General features: G+C 39.4%; 2 protein-coding genes across 3 annotated transcripts in view; both read left to right on the top strand.

Annotated features, from left to right (window-relative positions):
• Nucleotides 1–1,580: 1,580 nt before the first annotated feature.
• cfdp1 (craniofacial development protein 1) lies at nucleotides 1,581–10,826 on the top strand. Its single transcript, XM_044124081.1, has 7 exons — nucleotides 1,581–1,903; nucleotides 3,610–3,730; nucleotides 4,766–4,937; nucleotides 5,101–5,210; nucleotides 6,851–6,976; nucleotides 9,307–9,465; nucleotides 9,708–10,826. Exons 1-7 carry the CDS (start codon nucleotides 1,837–1,839, stop codon nucleotides 9,796–9,798), a joined length of 846 nt encoding a protein of 281 aa, XP_043980016.1. The 5' UTR covers nucleotides 1,581–1,836; the 3' UTR covers nucleotides 9,799–10,826.
• Nucleotides 10,827–13,105: 2,279 nt separating this feature from the next.
• bcar1 (BCAR1 scaffold protein, Cas family member) overlaps nucleotides 13,106–19,455 on the top strand; it is a 43,353-nt gene continuing 37,003 nt past the window's right edge. The window contains exon 1 of one of the 2 annotated variants that reach the window (XM_044124085.1): nucleotides 13,106–13,593. In XM_044124085.1, coding sequence (XP_043980020.1) covers nucleotides 13,582–13,593 — 12 coding nt within the window. In that variant the 5' untranslated portion in view covers nucleotides 13,106–13,581. The remainder of the gene's footprint in view (nucleotides 13,594–19,455) is intronic. The other variant, XM_044124083.1, reaches the window with a different exon arrangement.

Below are 19,455 nucleotides of genomic sequence, written 5' to 3' on the forward strand. Positions count from 1 at the left end.
AGATTAAATGTTTGATAACAAGGTACATTCAAACTTCAGCTGCCAGTCTCATAAAGCCAAATTTCTACCCAGGATGTTTCTGTCATTCTTCGTGTGATTAAGCAGCCGCTGGTATCAGATGCATTGCTGCCATCTTTTGGAGGCAATGAGTATACCATATTTCCTTTGACTGAAATTAAACTAATGAAAACTGTGATAAGCTTTCCAGGGTTTTCCCCAGAAAACTTGCTAGGCCTGGTGGGTAGGGTCGTTCAGGCAGTTATCCAGTGGTCTACACTGTTTTTCAATTAAAAAATGTCCAGAGTTGACAGGAAATTTGAAAATATCACTAGGTTATTATGTGTTCATTTGAAGATATTAACAATAACTAAACATCAACTATAAACTAAGAACAGACATAAAAAAAATTCTAATTTCTTTTGCACTTCAGTTGTTTCATCATAGTTAAGGTGTCCAAATGAAGTTTTTTTTTCTGTGACTTATCATTTCATTGATTGAAGTTGTTGCCAGACTGATGAAGTCAAACAGTGGTTATGGAGTTCCACTGAATAAAAAGAACCCTGACCTCAGTCTCCCTATGTGTTCACATACTGACCACACTATGTTGGTATTGTGCTTCCAATTGTTTCACCAGAGAGACTCTTTAACCTGTCTTTGCTATCAGAACAGAACATTGTCATTGTAACAATGAAACATTGTACAACGAAATTTGTGCGCAATTCTCCAGATAAAAACAATGTCTCACTTTAAAACAAGACTATCACTGATACTAGTGGATAAGAAAAAATAAAATAAATAAACAAACCATGCCTAACCTGATGGGGGCATAAGTAAACCTGGTGCCAAATCCGATTTGTAACACACTGGCGGAAACTCTGCTTTCACTACCTTCTGGTATCTCCACTATATATTTTTAAGTCTGTCAAACCAAGTCATATAAACACAACTTTGTTTTTTTACAGTATTAGTCCTTCAAACTACTTGCTTTTCTCTCATCCCCATCAGGGAGCACCACTATTCATTAAGCTAGTACTTCTCAAATAGTGGGCTGCACTGAGCAGAGGGGGGTAGGGGGCAGGAAAATATGATCCCCAGGGGGGGCATGACAGAAAATAACTGAGAAACACTGTATTAAGCACAGGGTGATCATCTCCATTTGGCATGGCATGGAAGAGACCAGCCTGTGGTTCTGCAGCCAGGAAGCCCACTTTGCTCTGCCTTCAGCTGCATTGCTGGTTCTGCTGTCTGTCATAATTTTACAGACAGTCATAAATCTACAGTACCGCATAAATTGTCTGCTTTGTAATTCTCTGTAAACTGCAGTACAGTGACTGATGAGGCATATTTAACAAAAATATTAAACACACAAATGATTAAACACACATTAAAGTGGAATGAGATATTCAGTTCATTTTTAAATTTGACAAAGTTGCAATTACCAAAATGTCCAGATATATATCTTTCTTTTTCTTTGTGAAAAAAAAAGGGGGGGCGGGGGGGTGGGGGTGACAAGAAATAAAAACTGAAACGGAACAATTACTTCCAGGTCATATTGCTCCGGAACCTTCCTAAAGAGAGCGTCGTTTCCTTACGGAGCTGGGCGAAATCGGACCGGAAGACTCGGTGAGCGGGAGCGAAAGGTTGTTGACGAGTGAGAACGTACGCTTCTGTTTGTGCCAGTGTTTAAGGATCCCGTCTTTGTTCTGGTGTTAAGGAAGCGTCTGAACGCAGCGCACGTTGCATCTCTTAACCTGTGTAACATCAAAACAGGTTGTTAGGCAGCGCAGCAGCCCCTTATTATTCTCACCTTACTGAAGTTTCCCCCCTCTCAGCGTCATGAGTTACTCTGACTACGACTCAGACGGATATTTGTCAAATGAAGATGCCGACTATGTCCCATCAGGTGAGGCTGCGTCTTGCGTTAAATAATGGTATGCTGTTGAATAAGAGGACGATGACATCCAGCCAGATGTCATCACTCTGGATATAATAGATTAATAGTAGTATTATGATATTAATAATGATATTTTATTTTATTTAAATCTTGAATTCACTGCAGATTTGGCTTATGTGGGAAACTACAATTCTGACGGTATGAGCCATTATAGAAAGCACCAGCATGTTAATTACATAATAACATTTGTATAATGAAAACTGAGACAATACGCCGAAGCAGCGTTTGGATAAAATTAGTCCGTGAAAGCGCAGTGAAAAATATTCACCACACGTTTAAAATTTAATGTTTTCAAATCCCAGACAACCTTCCGTTCTCACCAGACATAGACCCCATACGATGCAGTTTAGAAAAACCCTCACTAAACAAACTATATGTCGGCTCAGGTTTGTGTATTGACTAAAGTTTACTTCATTTTTTTTCAGACTCTTCCTCCTTCCCAAGTTATCCCGTTGTGGAATGTCTAGTCTTTTCCTGCACAGCGGGTCTTGATGTGGGGGAAAACCCTCTCATTCACTAGAGTGGTTTTGCCTCCAGATTAATTTTTACTCACTTTGTCAGAAATTATTCTCGCCATATGCTTTATATAGATCTGCTTCTAAAAAAATAAAATAAAATCCAGAATTCAACATCTACCTTTTTAAAATTGACAGACTGGTTTATTTTGATACTAGAAATACATGAACCAACAGATCCCTGCTCTTTAACCGACTGAACCTACCAAACCTTTTTTTTTCTCTTCCTCTTATGTCAAATAATCAGATGTTCCGTTGGGGGTTTGCAGCATTCATCTTTGGTTTGTTTTACAAAATGTTGAGTATGGACACTGAACAGTGTAGTAAGCTCCACCCACAGAGTCACCAGTCAGCTCATAGCTAGACTCAATCAAGCCTTAGATTCATTTCACAATACACAACTCATGACGATCACACAGGCAGATTCCAACTGTTCCTAACTATCACACAGTCAAATTCTGTTTATTTTTCAGGCTGGTTACAAAGTTTTCTATCTAAGGACATCCACCAGATTGCGTGTCGTTGGCTTTACAGTAATCCCTCATACTAACCATGCATGTGGTGACAGTGGAGGGGAAAAACTCCCTTTAACAGGAAGAAACCTCCAGCACAACCAGAACCTGACCGTCTACCATTACTACCAAGTGAGGGTTTAAGAAGATGTAGAATACACACACACACACACACACGCACACACACACACTGGCACTAATTACTAATTCACTTTGGCTCTGAACACAGTGGGTGTTGAAATGTTAGTCTGCCTCAGTGTCTGTCAGTTGACCAGTGAGCTCCAGGTTGTGTCTTAAGTCGTCCTTCAGCTCCTGCTTCAGCACACAGCTACTAGAAGTTCATGGAAACTCACCTTGGTGAATATAAAATATTGAATTCCAAGAAAGTTCAATAATGACCCTCTAAATATGATTCTTTCTTTATTCAGATATTTTTTTATTGCAGAAATAATTTTGATCATCTTGATGGGCCAAAACAGGGAACGTTCAGTCTGATCTGATGTCAAGATAAAGAGGGAAAAAAAGAATGTCTTTTTTATACACTGTATGTAAATATTTGCTTTTGATACACAAATAGTAACTTTCTGTGTATTTTTAAAATTTTATTTGCCACTGGTCTTTCTTTCAGATGATAACCTCAGTGAGGATGACATTAATGAGTGTGAGAAGGAAGACCCTCTCCATGAGGATGACACTGTGCCTCATCCTGACCTCAAGAAGAAAAAGAAAAGAAAAGACATCAGCAGGAAGTGAGTTTGAGACACAAAAATCAGGAGTCCAATCAAAAGAACAACTTCCTGTCACTGAGCTGCACAGGTGACGCCACTGTCACTGTATGATTGTCACATGATTGTGTGTGGTTTGGTATTTTGGTGTGATGACAGACAATAGTTGTGTGTTTGCACTAGTTAATGGAAATATGAGTGAGGCTGGAAGGAGCAGGTTTGGGACTGATGAGGCTGAAACAGATTAGGAGCTCCGTCGTCAGGGCTCCTAACGACGGAGCACAGAGTCTCATCTGGATCGGCTCTCAGCACTGATGGCCTCCAGGTTCTGAATGTTCTGGTTCAGAGATGGTTTGGTCATCAGAAACCAGGAATTAAAATCCTGACCAGAGATTATTTGGCAAATATCCAAATAATGTGGATATTTGTTTAAAACACAAAAACAACACATTTTGTCGTGGTAAAAACAAGCTAAAAAAAAATATATAATTTTCATTTTTTTAGTTTAAAATCTAAAAGCTGAAAACGTGTTTTACCATTTTTGACACCAACTGGCTGCGTCCAAACGGAGCATTTGGAGCAACCTGATGTCTGCCTGTCTGTGTGTGTGTGTGCGTGTGTGTGTAGGTGTGTGTGTGTTTGTGTGAGGTTTTTGTCATTTCCATGTGTGTGCCATGCCATACCAGGTGCCTGGTTATATTTGAGAAATATCTTCTACGTTTTAAAAATATAAAAATAAAATGGAACCAATTTTAAATATCCCTTTCATTATGAGAAAGAAAAATAGTTTATATTTAAATTATTTGTATTTAAAATTAAATCAAATACGGTTTTACATGCTTTTAACGTGTTTACTTTATCATTCTCATCTAGAATTATTTGTGGGGTGAGCTGCTGCCATATAAATAAACTAATTTATAATACTACATCTTCCACGACAAAAAAAAAAGTATCTGTTTTTTTAGTGAGTGTTCTTTATATTTAATTAAAAATGAGTGCGTTTTGTTTCACAGTAAAATAAATGATAATCGTGGAGATTTTATGAATCGTTTGAAACAGGAAGAGGAAAGAGGAGCTACAGCAGGAAGAGGCTCAGCTGCCAAAGGAAGACAGTGAGGATGAGGAGAAACGGAAGAAGAAGTCGGATGATCTTTGGGCGAGTTTCCTGTCCGATGTCGGATCAAGACCCAAAGACTCGTCACCTAGCTGCCAGTCAGATTCCACTAAGGAGGTGAATATATTCCAGGGGAGATGTCAGAGTTTTGAAAAATGTCAAGATGTTACCATGACAACCATCTGAACTACAAAATGTTACGTTTGTCTATTTGCAATCACCACTTTATGACTCTTTAAATGTCTTTGTCCTGGTTTGATGAATGTATTTTTATTTACAGACTGAATGTTCAGCATTAAAGGAGACTTCATTAAGTACAGAAGCCAAACCATCAGGACCAGCTAAAGTCACCATCACTAAAGTGTTTGACTTCGCTGGAGAGGAAGTGAGGTCAGTGTGTGAATCCTGCTGCTGTTCTGCGACAAATAACAAGTTTTTGTTTTATTACAGCACATTGTTTACATCATCAGTTATTCTACTTTCTGCTGTATGTATGGGTGAGAGCTATCATTTACACAATGAACAGCAGATGGCGCTGCACACACACACGTTCTGTCTGGACTCAACTTAAACATACAGTAAAATATCATTACTGTATTATACACATATTTCAAATATTTTTCTGCTAATATTTGAATATGACATTATATTTATTGAATTCTTTTATAACACAAACAAATGATAGTGATATATTGACTTATGATTAACATTAAACAACTTAATCCCAAAAGAGAACACAGAAATAATAAAAGAATAGAAAACAAATACATAGCATGAATAGCAGAAAAACAAACAAAAAAACCCTAAGGACTAAGCATCATTTTTAAAAATTTTTTCATAATGCCTCAGAAACTCAGTCAACAGTGATGAGTAAAATTTACTCCCTTTCCTCTAACTATATAAAGGTTTTTTTTCCACTAGCCTGCCGCTGACCGGTTCGGTCTCGGTCCACCTTGGCCGGATTCGTTTTCCATTAGCAGATCTGGCCAGACCAAAACTGCATCATGTTAGCTTGGTGTGATGTGAATATAATTTTTTTTTGTTTTTGGAAAGTAAAATTCATTCTATTGTTTTCCATGTTTTGGCTGCATTACCTAAATCCAAAAGGTTTCTCGTTTAAAAAAAAAAGTTCCAGAATATAGTTATATGTATAGTGAAATAATCAGCTGATCTCAGAGTCTTTATCATTATGTTTGGGCCAGCAATAAATTTCTATAAGACAAAATGAAATATGTGAGTTTATTTGAGTCCATCAGAATCAGAACCTCAAGGTTCTGGTTCAGATGAACCTTTAATACAAACATTAGCGCCACTCAGCTGATGTTTGAATCCACTGACGTTAAAACCCAAGGATCTCTCGCCAAAGATGAATGTGTTTCCAATGAATGAATTCTGTTTGCTTTACCTTCCATATCTCTTTGACTCTGTGATGGTTCTCTCGTCTCTGGTGGCTATTAAAATTCATTTTTATTTGTTAAATAACATGGCACAATATTAAAGTTTAACCATGGGGTTTATGTTTTGTCTTTATTGAGTAATATTGCTCTAATCTGTAACCCACATAATTTATGGAACACACAGTTAATATAATCTTTGGCATTTGTTCTGGTCTACAGACCCCGAGCGTCCAGACATATCGCTGCTGTGTCATCATGTGATGTTTTACTGGATTTATAAGATAGTCCTGCTGCTCAGAATTGGCATTGCTGGAGGAAATTTGTCATCTATTTTATTCATTTTATGTATGTTTATTTATATCTTGTAGATATTTGACCAGCCATGTTTTCTGTCATTGCATCTACTGTCATCACATAGTGACAGTTTCAAAATTTATGTAAATGAAATATGTTTTATAAAAGTTACATACTGCTGCTGTAAGTAGTCAGCATCGTGAAGAAGCCTATTGCTAATAATCGAACGTTACGTATAAAAAAGACTCAGTGATTCAGTGACCACTAGCTCTCTTATCTGCTATCCAATGACCAAACACAGAAGCAGAATCAGTATTCATGTGTATTTGTCTGTCTTAGGGTGGATAAGGAGGTATCTGCTGACTCCAGGGAAGCTAAGAGTTATCTGAAGAGTCAAAGTGCTCACCAGGAGCAGGATGAAGAAACAAGCTCATCTCACACACAGTCATCTCTTCCTGGTCCCAGGTAAACACACACCTTACAGTATGTTCTGCCTCCCCAAAATATCTTTAGACATAATCATCAATTGCATGTAAAAAAAAAAAAAGAGTACTAGTTGTGCCTCAGTTTGCCTCTCCATAGTTATTGTCTAGCTAAAAGCAGAGATAAAGATTTACTCAGAAGCCTGCAGGTTTCTTACTCCGTATAGCGATACATCTGCAAAAATTCAAATATTGTGAAAAAGTAGTGTATGGGGTCTTGTCAAGATAAAGAAGAGACACCAGAACCAACCATGGAGATGACCTGAAGGCAGCGCTGAAAGCAGCCTGGGCTTCCAGTACACCTCAACAGAACCACCGGCTGGTCTCGTCCATGCCACTCTGCATTCATGCAATAATTTACCAATAATTTATAATCCCAACAGTGATCTGATGTAATGTTCAAATTTTTTGAGGCCTTGAATCTTGGGATTTCATCAAAATGTCAAGAAATGGGCGTGCCGTGGTGGCGTAGGGGATGGCACCACCCATGCTTGGAGGCCTTGAGTCCTCGACGCGGCTGCCGTAGGTTCGATTCCCAGACCCGACGATACCCGCCGCATGTCTTCCCCGATCTCCTTCCCCCCCCTTCCTGTCAGTGTATATATATATATATATATATATATATATATATATATATATATATATATATATATATATATAAATAAACTGCCAGGAAGTGAAGTTTCCCCAAAAGCAACATGTCACTGTATGTTTGCTCGTTACACATGCGCTAAAAGAAATACTTCACGTCTCAATCATTGTAGCATATAATATATGATTAAATTTAAAAAAATAGTTACTATAAGAGGACTTATCTTCCTAGACAATGATCTAATTCACTTAATTATTGCTAATTGTTCAAATAAGTTTGAAGATCATAATCTAGTAGAAAATTGTCTACATTGAGGTTGACTAAGTTTTAACGCTTAGTGCGCCCTCTAGTGGACACATTGCATACAAGAATAGACCTTTATTTGCAGAAAAAAAAACATCTTTCCTAATGGAAGTACTACTATTAGCTCATGATTAAGTGCAGTGACAGCACATAAACCGACGCCGACCTTAGCAAGAAGGCATATTTTACATGATGTTGACATGCTGTTAGCATATAGTTTGCACATTAAATATTGATGAAATTTTGACGCATAAACATGCCAACTTTTTTGCTAGGCTTTCACACTGTATATGCTTAAAAGTATACGGCATGAAAGTTAAATAAAATGTTCGTGCCTATTTGTCCTGAGAGGCTTTTCATATTTGTAAATCATTTAATTTCCACAGTGTTAAAGTGAAGGGGGATGTGCACATCCTTTTTCCAGAGAAGAAAGCTCTGGCAGCAGAGAGGAAATGGGAAATAGTTCTGTAGCCGAAGGGAACCACAGTGTCCACAGCCCATTTCCTATCTGTGGGTGCGTGTGCAGAGATGTGCGTGTGCAGAGATGTGCGTGTGTGTTGGCCAAGGATGGGTGGGGTGATAGTGGTAAAAGAGTAGAACTTGAGTTCAGCCTTCTTTCACACAATCCAAGGGAGATGATACAGATATAGATAGAGAATATTAACACTGCAGGTAAAAGTCATTTGTAGTTCAGTGATTCTTAAGAAGTGGGACAAAATGGGTTTAAATATTTCCAAATTTTTTTCCAAATCCATAATAAACGGGAGCGCAGCACAGTTCACAGTTGATGGCATTGCAGCTTTTCACACTTAGGTTTTGAGGGAAAATGATTAGAAGAAGATTGAAGACCATGATTTACAAAGAGAGAGTAATTAGACTAGATTTATGTTTAGTGCAGCGGCAAACCAAGCATCAGCAAATTATAATCTGAGTTTATTTCTGCACAGCTCTCCTGGTTGGATGTCATTTTAAAATGCCAAAATAGCCGCTGTGAAATGGTTGTCAGTAATTAACCAAGCAGGACTTTGTTATGCAGCATGAAATTACAAGGCTCATCTCCTCGGATGTGTTATTATTCCTTCATAAAGTGATTGACTGGAACTAACTTTGATCTGCAGGTTCTCACAGCAGAAGCTTTCCTCTCAACATGGCTTCAACTGAGAGTTCTGTGTTGACCACACACACACTCTAAGACGTAGAAGTAAAAAGTTAAATTGTGTTCAGATTTAGGTGAAAAGTAGGCTGACATTTTTCACTCCAAAACCAGTCGATACAAGGTTAGAGGTCATCATCGTCAGGTGAGGTCAGCTCACTGGGAGCTCCACAAACAGAAGATCAACTATTAGGGCTGTTCGGCTCTCCTGTGAATGTGTGGACAGCGTCGGTCATCTCTGCTCTCACCTCCTTTGTTTCTGCAGTGCTAAGCGTCCAGCAGGCATGTCCAGCATCCTTAATCGGATTGGAGGAAAGAAGCAAAAAATGAGCACACTGGAAAAGTCAAAGATGGACTGGGATGCTTTTAAATCAGAGGAGGGCATCACAGAGGAGCTGGCTATCCATAACAGAGGCAGAGAAGGGTAAGAGAGCAGAGTGTCTTAGTGTTGAGACACTGGATGTCCCCGTGTCTCTGAGGATCTGATGGCATCTGTCTGAACTCTGTCCTCATTTTGCATTTGAGTCAGAGAACTGGACCGACTTACAGCCATTCAGACACAGCAGATCATTTTACGTACATATTGCACAGGGAGTTGTCGAGCATCTCTGTGTGTTAGGATGTGTTTGAGGGAAGGTAAGGTTAATTTTCTCTTTTTGTGTTTAGTTTTGTGGAGCGAAAGAACTTCCTGGAGCGCGTCGACCACCGGCAGTTTGAGCTGGAAAAAGCAGTCCGACTGAGCAACATGAAACAATGAGACACTGATGAACAACAGACCGGCATGCGGAGCGGAGCGGGGCTTGAACTCCTGTAACTTGTTTCCCCCCCGACAGAGTTGATGTTCATCCTGTAATAGGAGATGTGACTGGCTCTGTGGCTGAGCCTATTTCAGGCTGGCTGTATAAATAGGTTGAGGTCAGGTAATGGACAGGTGTTGATGCCTCTGGGGGTTCATCCTTGTGAGAACCAGTTTGTGTTTGCTGCTTTTACTGCAGCTCACATCAAGTTTCAAATTAATTATCTCTGGAGTGAATATTGATCAGTCTGACATGTGACTCCCTCGCATTCCAATCATTTCCACTTTTAGACCAACTGGATCAACATAAGTTAAGCACATTAACCGATGTTAACGTACTTAACACATTAACTTATGTGCTTCAGTAAGTTAATTTGGTCACCACCAATTTAGTGATGGTGGTATAATATATACATAGCAGCTGCTGTTAAGTTAAGTTCACTTAAGCGATCTTAACCTATGTTTACTTAACATAAGTTAAGTTACACATTAACATAACTTGTTTTGCTTTATCAGACCACATTAATGACTTGGAAATGTAAACCAGTAGCTGGATATTCCACAGGAATCAGAAGTCAAAGTTTAGGATGTGGTTATGGAGAATTGTACCTTAGCTACTGCTTGTAAGTGAACCAATGTGTGGTGTTTGAGGTTGAATCTGTAAATATACTGTTGATCTGTTACTTTTAAAAGGAATTCAGTTTGACTTTGAACAAAACTGCTGATTTCATTTTCTGAACTCGCTGGAGGAGTAGCTGTGTGGATGTGACAGCAGGATCACTCACCGCTTCCAGCAGCAGAGGCTCTGTCTGGCTGGGCGCTCAGAGCAGCAGCGGTCCGTCTCTGTTCTTCATCACTGGATGGGAAAACTCACCAAGGCATCCACCCTGGCTCCCACAAGACTGTGAAAAGGGCTTTTTAAATAGCTGTATTGTTTTGTTTGATTTTTGCTATTGTTTAAAATAGTAATAAAATAAGTTGCCAAATGATTTTTTTGCACATTTATTTTTGGTTATTTAGCTGTTTTTATTTTTCTACATAATTTTAATTCAATGTTAGACATCTGTGTGTAATTTGTGTCCAGTGTTTTAAAGAACTTGTTACAGAAGCCATGTATTTTTAGCATTGTGTTTTCAGAATCTAAATAACATCCAGAAAATCACATCGTAAGATTTTTAATTCTGATTGAACAGCCCGTCATCCTGTCGCCCAGCCCAGCCTCATCTACAGTCTGAGCCCCTGCACGTTTTATCCTTGGTGCCCCTAATGCCCTTTTTGAGTTTTATTTTTGTTATGTTGTTTTATTTTATTTTTTTAAAATTGGTTTCATTTTTTTAAATCTGTGCATCAGGAGGCCTGCTTGTGCCCCTCAGCAATAATGTTTAGCTAAATATAATAATTTAGTAAAATAAACTAGTCTGGCTGCTCTCAGTCTAATGAATCTCAGTTTCTCTGCCTCCATGTTGTTCAGACACCGGGTCCATGTGAGGAGGAGGGGGCGAGTCTGTACCCTCTAACTGTCAAATTATGGGCAAGAATATTTTTTTCATACAGTGGTTTGTGAATAAAAACGTAGGTTTGATGTTGATTTTAGAAAAACTGTTTCTATTTATATTTTTGTAATTGTCCTTGCAATAGCGGGAAAAAACCCTCATCGCCCCTAAACTCAGAAATTCTTCGGCTGCAGAGAAAAGTTCTGACTTTAACTTTAATTATTCTGCTAAATGCCCGGTTCGCTACAGGCAGTCTGAGTTGGTTCCACCGACAAATAGAAAGAATGTTTGTCTTTATATCAGATATCCTGATATATAAGACACGCGTACCACCCGGTACCACCCGGCGGGTTAAAGCCGCTGCTGACGGGGTCTGGGCTGGAGATGAGCGGCTGTAAATAGAAGTTATTGCAGAACCTCAAGTGTTAAAGAAAGATTCGGTCCAGAGCAATTAGAGTTCACAAAATGGGCCACCGGGGAATTCCAGGTTGATTCCAGGTAAATTCCAGGGATGCGCATCACAGCGGCTGTTCATGCAGGGCCGACCCAAGGTAATATGAGGCCTTAGACAGAACCCCCGTCTCCCCGAATTCCTTCCTACTAATAACCTCAGCATCACTGCTTAAATGTTTAAATATAGATAAGGTGAAGTCTGTGGCTGGGTCGCAAATCGTCCCAATTTGTCAATATGACAAGTCGGGAGTGAGAATGTGTTTCCCTATCAAGCTATAAGAATGACAGAAACAAAAAGTCTCAGACCTGCAGCCCACAGGCGGTTTTACAAGTTTTTGTCTGGGGGGTGGGTTGGGGGCGCCGGTGAACTACATAAATATGTAGTTGCCCCCTGTCTGTGAGAGAGACCAAGTTTATTGGCCAAGTTTAAAATCAATCACTGATTATTGGATATTTGATGTGATGTATTTGTGAACAAACCCAATTCAAACACAAAGATTACACCATATTGTAGCCATGGTAACACACTATCAAACTATCAAGTTGATTCTTTAAACTTTTACAAAGTAAACTTCCTAATTAAATCCTAAACATATATATATATATATATATATATATTCTCAGCTGAATGCATTTGTCATTCTCTATAAATGAATTTAGGTTTAGATCTATGGTATTACTATGGTGTTACAATTAAACCATTTCTAGGGGCCCTGGAATGTCTGAAGCTGGAGGCCCCTACCAGCAGCTACAGAGTTTTCTTTGCCTTGATATTCCAGTCTTATAATTCTAGATCTCAGAGATGCTAGCATCAAAAAAAATTATATAGGGAAACCTTTTGAGCTTTTTTTGATCTATAAATCAGTTTACAGCCAAGTTGTTGTAGATGTTAAATAGATATTATTAGGGCTTAATTAGTAAAATGGCAACAAACGTATTTATTTCATAACTTCATAACCAGAGACCTTCTCTCCTCATTCTGTTTAACAGCTACAGTCTCAGATCAACTCAGACCTCCAAGACTGTCGGCAGCAGAAACAGCAACATTATAGCCTACCTATCAAGGAAAATATACTACATTTGCTTCAGAGGTAACAAATGTTAAACTTAACCAAATAGAGTTCAAATATCTAACTACCAACAAGTTTGACACTGCTATTATTATTATTATTATTATTATTATTATTATTATTATTATTATTATTATTATTATTATTATTATTATTATTATTATTATTATTATTGCTTTCAGATCCCGTGTTGTTCTGCTCTATCTGCCGCAGATTGCTCTGCCCCTTTAAGGCTGGACCGGATCGTCTCTGTGGAGGGGCGGACAGCAGCACGCAGCGCGGCGCGGCGCGGAGCGGCTCAGCTCAGCTCTCTCATCCGCAAACAGAACACTGCACATCTGACCTCAGCAAACCCAGCTGCGTCATATTCCATTTTTTCCTCCCCCTAAGCGGCTGCATGGCTAGCTGAAGCATTCCGGGACAAACGGCAGGGCGGTGCAGGGAGACCGGACAGAGGAGAGAGAGCGCACCGGCTCTGCTGACAGGCGGACGCATCGGCGCTGCCGCATATCCAAGCCGGGGCTGCGCACATTTCCAACACTCACTCCCAACCCCAGCACATCCTGACGTGTTCCTGCTGCAGGGGAGCCTGTCTTTCCGGATACTTCACCATGGGCCGCTCGGAGGACTGAACCGCAGGCTGCCTGCCTCATTTTGTCAGATAAAAGTAGCGGCGGAGGAACCAACACAGCGGGCGTTTTAAAGAGAAGAGTGACAAGCGGCGCAAGATGTCTGTTCCTGTAAGTATCTCAGCCCCGAGGCTCGACATGTGCATGCCAGCCTTCCTCCTCCACTGTCTCTCATTAGCAGTCCACAAAGGCAGATGCTTGAAGCTGGAGAGCAGCTGACAGCTCCATCACACACCCTGTTCCACCTCACTACAGCGGACACTCAGTAGGACTCATATTCCGCTGCTTCTTTATTGAATAACAGCAAAAAAATTAAATAAATAAAAAATGAATATGTTATAACATACTAGTGTTGTAGTAATGCAGAGGCAGTTTGCCCCTGCAGCCCTGTGCCATTCTGTCTGAGCAGCTAGCTGCTGCTGCTGCTGCTGCTGCACAGCCTGCTGGTTATTAAAGGAGCAGTTAGGCCATTTTGCTGAGGCTCTGTGCTGGAAGCTCGACTGGTTATTTCCGGCTGACCTGCCCTGTCCTGTCAACACGATCAGCAGCAGCTGAGGTTCCAGTGGGTTCTCTGTCTCTGGAGACTGTCTCAGATCTGCTGGAGCTTGTTGTGTTCCTCCTTATCACATTCCACAGGATCTGCTTCACAAACACTGGAGGCTGGAACTGTGGGGCTTCATATGTGCGTGTGAGAGAGAGGGAGTAGGCGAGATGCCCACTGGTCTGCATGTCAAAGTGTCTTTACATGGAAAAGCGTTTCCATTTAATGCATGAGGAATGATCTGAGTTCTGTTATTCTAATTGTTGATAATAATTGGCAATCTGCTGGATGCAGTGGAAATGCACTGCTTTCCAGGAATTTTTTTATGGCAAGGTTGGGATCTGAAATCCTTAATACCTCAGCTTGATTAACCAATCTGAGAGCGTCCCAGAATCAGAGTTCTACCATTTCAGCCTGAGAAATGTCATGAACTCGTTCGAGCTTCTAGAAACCTGTAAAATGCCTTCGTGTTTCAATCCGATGCTTATTTAAACACAGCTCTAGGTTTATTAATATCCTTTACTTGCTGGGGTTTTGAATTATTTTTCAGCCTGTGCTGGTTGATGCATTTTAACACCAAGGATTTTAAAATCAATTACTTTGCCGTGGAATAGTTGGTGTCAGGCCCTTTTATGCATAATTTTGTTCATTTGCATATTCAATATCTACATTTATAGAAACTTCCCTCAATTTAAAATCAGTTTCACAAAATAAGTTGCAGTGTGAGTTCAGTAGTATATGATCACAATACCAATGTATTGCTAATACTGATGACATTTGACCCTACTGATTTCTCCATCATAAACTTTGCACCAATTTAGTTAATTGTTATGAAGTGTCAGAGTGGGACTGGGGCTGGCCTGTGTTGTGGTCAGACATTTGAAAATGAACTGAAAAATGTTCTGTTCCATATACACACGTCTGTGTTGTATAACAACACACCAACAATCCTACGAGGCTGAATTAAATACAGTTAAATGAAGTGAAAGAAAAAAAAAAAAAGAGTGAGTCAGTTCCTGGATTCCAACACAAACACACAAGTCATGACCAGTTACCAGCAGAAGTCAAACACATATCAGGGCTGTAGAGCTACAGACATGTTTTATCAGGATTTATTGTCCTCCATGTTGAAATCATGATTATTTAAATGACTACCCACTGAGTTTGGACAAACATTGTTTTTCTTGAAGAAGAGTGAATTTGTCAGTCTGTTAAAATAACTGAGTATTTATATAAATGTTGAATATTAGATTTTTACACACACACAAAAAAAAAAAAAAAATTGTGCCATTCCACATTGTCTTGAAATAAATTAAAAACATTAAAAGATTAAAAGTAAAGCAAAATTAACTAAATAAATGATCAATTATATTCACCATTTATAAAAAAAAAATACGTTGTTATCAGCATCACTTTCCTCTGTTTCTGTGTCCATCCAAAGGCTCAGCTGTTGGCCCTGTAAAGCATGTCTGGTGTGCATCTCTATTCTTTGGTTGGTTTGGGTTTTCTCTGTTGTATATTAACTTGAAGAAGATGTTAGTTTTATAGGGAATTTCTCTGGAGTAGGGAAGTGGCTCGTGTCTTACAGGTATGGAATGAAAAGCTTTCAGGCCTCACCTGCAATGTTTTCAGGACTTTAAACCTTTATGTACAGCAATTTTTTCAACAGTGTTGGAGTGGAATATGAGGATGTTCATGTGAGGTAATGGTTTGCTCCATATTCTAAAGTTGATGCGTAGATGTGTATATATGGCAGCAGTGTTGAGGTCAGAACATAACATTGTTTGTGTCTCATATTTAGCTCTCCCACACTGGGGAGCCTTCTAACTTGGCCCACATGCAATAAAGTATCATTGACTAACCATGACTGTAAACCTGTGCAGTCATTATGTGCAATGAGGCAGTTAAGTTTTCCATCAATATTGAATGTTCCAGTAAAAGCAGCTCACGTGTTTGTCAGTGTTAGCTGCCGTGTGAATTAACACAACATTCAGGACAAGGATTCATGTTTTAAACGAAATTATTCATGCTTTTTTTTTTTTATCTATATTGCGGTTTTTAGTTTAATTCCTTTATTCAGAATTTGTATCGGACCTATTTTGGTATTTCAGTGTGAAAAATGTACTATTAGTCATTTATTGAAGAGCTGTAAAACTTGGTGATGGAGCACAGAACTGTTTTCCTTTGACTAACCTGCTTAGGAAAGCAAATCATGAAATGAAAGAAGGGATTCGTCACAGACGTGTGTGGACGCAGCAAATCTTTACTAACAAAACCTTACTTCATCAAGTATCAGTTTCAAGGCTGTTTTGTGAGTTTTTTCACACTGCCTGACTTGTCCTTGAATCACTTTCTTGTCAGTGATGTGTTTTTGACCTCTTGGCCCTGACATGATGGGGTCACATCAGTCAGAGTGGATGTGGTTAACACCATAGATACAGGAACAGGGAAGAGGGGGCCAGCAGCATAATGAAGATGATGATGATGGCGCAGTCGTATTCAGCTTCTAGCAGGATATCTGCTGTATTTGGAAATAAAAGCTGGTCCTCTCATGAACCACTTCCTGGTGTTTTCCAGATCCAACAGTGTTCTCAACACATAACCTGAGTTTTCTTCTGCAGCTGTACAGAAAACAAGTTAAACTCTCTGAAGGAAATATGTGAGATTGAAACATGGAGAGTTGTAGAGAGCTGGTTCCTGGTTCCTCTTGAATAGATGAGCTGGACTTTGTCCTGGAGACAAACTCACTCCGACGTCTCTGAGTGGTTTGTGTACAGACAACAGAGTGTAGAGCAGGTGTAAGTTAGCAGGGAAAGGCTAGGATACAAACATTAGGTAATGGTGTAATTAATATGCTAATAATGTTATGACTTATTCAGTTTAATTCAGGTGATTTTTAAAATGCTGATTCAATCAAAAGTCTTCTCAAGGAAACGGCTCTGATGTGTACAGGCAAACATGCAGCCATGTCAGTCCAGTCTTACAGACAGCTTCAAATTCAATACAGACGTTCCAGTGTAATCCCAGTTATAAATGATTATGAAATGTGACGAATGAACCAGAACCAGTTTAGGTCCAGTTCTACCTAATGGTAAACAGCACTGCTGATAGTGCATATCACGAAGACCTCTGACTGCAGAAGCTAATGTTCAGCCTGTGAAATCCTCTGCGATGCTCCTCATTTCCACAGCTGACATGCTGTCCCTGCAGCAGCAGCTCCCCCAGGAGGGAAATCTACAGAGATGTCTGCCAAACGCCGGATGTAACATTAGCATAAAGTATTCACTTTATTAAAATCACAACTTTGTTATATCTCTGTTTCTGCTAACGTTTTTCGGTGCTGAATCACTGTGTCCATGTTGCTCTGAAAATCTTGAGATTCCATTTGAATTATTTTCCTAGCTGCAGTTCTATTCCTCTCATTTAATTTCCGTTCTTTTCTTAGCGTTTACTTTGTAGTTTCCATATTAAATGTTCAGACGGATGAAGCGATCTGCCCCTCTGCTATTTTTGTCACAGCCGTTCTATTTTTAACTAAAACTAAATCTCTCATGAGATATTTTCACAGCTGAAACAACCTTTGATTGTCAAATAGGAAACAGGCTCATATTTCTTCAGGGTCCTGCTGAGACCAAAGGATTCTGGTCGAGTTCAGATGCTCAAATTTATTTAGCCGCTGGGGTTTGGCACATTGAACATTACTTGAAAATTCTGAAAGAAAAAGTTTACAGCAAGGTAGAGTGTTGTGAGAAGGGCATAGATTGACACAAAGTGACTTGAAATAGGGATTTGATTGCTAGTGCAGTGGTTTCAGTAGCTGCTACATATAATCATGGAGATGATTACTTCCTTATCAAAGTGCTGGAATCTGTTTGGAGAGCCATGGGAAGCAGCCAGTGAGCGCTGATCCCAGCACTCACAGGAAACGCAGCATTCCTTTGGCCAGACAGAGATGGAAGTTTGGGATATGAGCCAGACTGCACTGTGTGTGCATGAGTGTGTGTGTGTGTAAGTGTCATATACTTGTGCACCACTTGTGCAGTACAGAATGTGCGTGTTTGTCTCTGTACTTCTCTGAAATACATTCTTGTCCTCAGTGGAGCAGTGTGGCTGAAAACCAGGCCACCCCTCCCGGCCTTACATAATAAAGAAATCGCAGTTTTTCAAACTTTTAGAACATCAGTCTAGGTCCTTTTGTCCTCATTTGTTTGTTCCAGCATGTTCTTTTGTGCTTTATGAATCGTTCCTGTTGTACTGCAGTGACAGCAGTGGAGGACGGCTTAGTGTCAGCAATGTGACGATGTCAGATGCACAATAAGAGCCTTAATCTTATTAACATTTGTTCAGATGTTGTGACATTTTAATACATGTGTTTCCAGGGGTGAATTCAAACTTTTTACTTTTTAAAGAATGAATGTAGCAGCAAACAGACACCTACAGACAGAGCTATATACTTAGTAATGAAAGCATGATTCACTGTTGACAGGGTAGCAAACCTCTAATCCAACTAGCTCACCAGGCCCAACTGGAAACATTTGGTGTTTATGTGTTATTTTTTGCATCCACACACGCCCACGCGTGTGTGTGTGTGTGTGTGGGTGTATGTGTGTGTCTTTTCCTTTCTTTGTCATGAACATCTTCATTTTTAGGTTTTAACACTGAAGTTGTTAACATATCAAAAATGATTTATTCTCTTCTTGATAATCAGAAGAAAACTCTTTTTTAACATTACAATCCTATAATGGTAGACCTGATTTTTTTCATGTTTTATTTTTATGAATTTAATTTGGTGATGAGCTCCAACTCTTTGAGATTTCATCAATATAATTCTAATGAAACTCACATATACACACACCGACAGGGGAGAACTTACAAAAGTGCAAACCTTCATACTATAAAGAGATCAATAAATCAGAATCAGTCAAATTAATTGACTTCCAAATCAAAAATATGACAGCAAAGTAATGCAAACATGTTTTTTCTTCATATGTTTACAGAGCAGCTTGGCTTTGTGTTGACTCAACACATTGATCAAAGTTCTCCTGTTTGCCAAGGTGAACCTCTTAGCTGGGTTTTGTGCAAAGATGTTTTCCTCTGTTCAGAATTTCACTTTAGGTAAATATTGAGACTTGGTGTGAAGCCAAGAGTCAGCTGAGGTAACATGAGAAAGCTTTTTAAAAATGATTTCTGTCTTTGTTTCTGGTTTTTCCCCAAAACAGATTTCTGGCATTCCTTCAGCATGCTGTAAAATTTTGCATCATGGAGTGTTGTGCTGCACTATATTGGGACTGAATGCTAATTAGCCTACTCTACTTCTGATGGCCTATAAAAACGTTGCAGAGCCTCTGAAGGCTGCTGAGGGAATGATGTGTTCTTCTTCGGAGATGCAGCTGGATGGATGTGTTTATTTACTGACGTTTGTAATGCTGGGT

The sequence above is a fragment of the Gambusia affinis genome, linkage group LG08 (assembly GCF_019740435.1).
Source record: "Gambusia affinis linkage group LG08, SWU_Gaff_1.0, whole genome shotgun sequence".
Lineage (NCBI taxonomy): Eukaryota > Metazoa > Chordata > Actinopteri > Cyprinodontiformes > Poeciliidae > Gambusia > Gambusia affinis.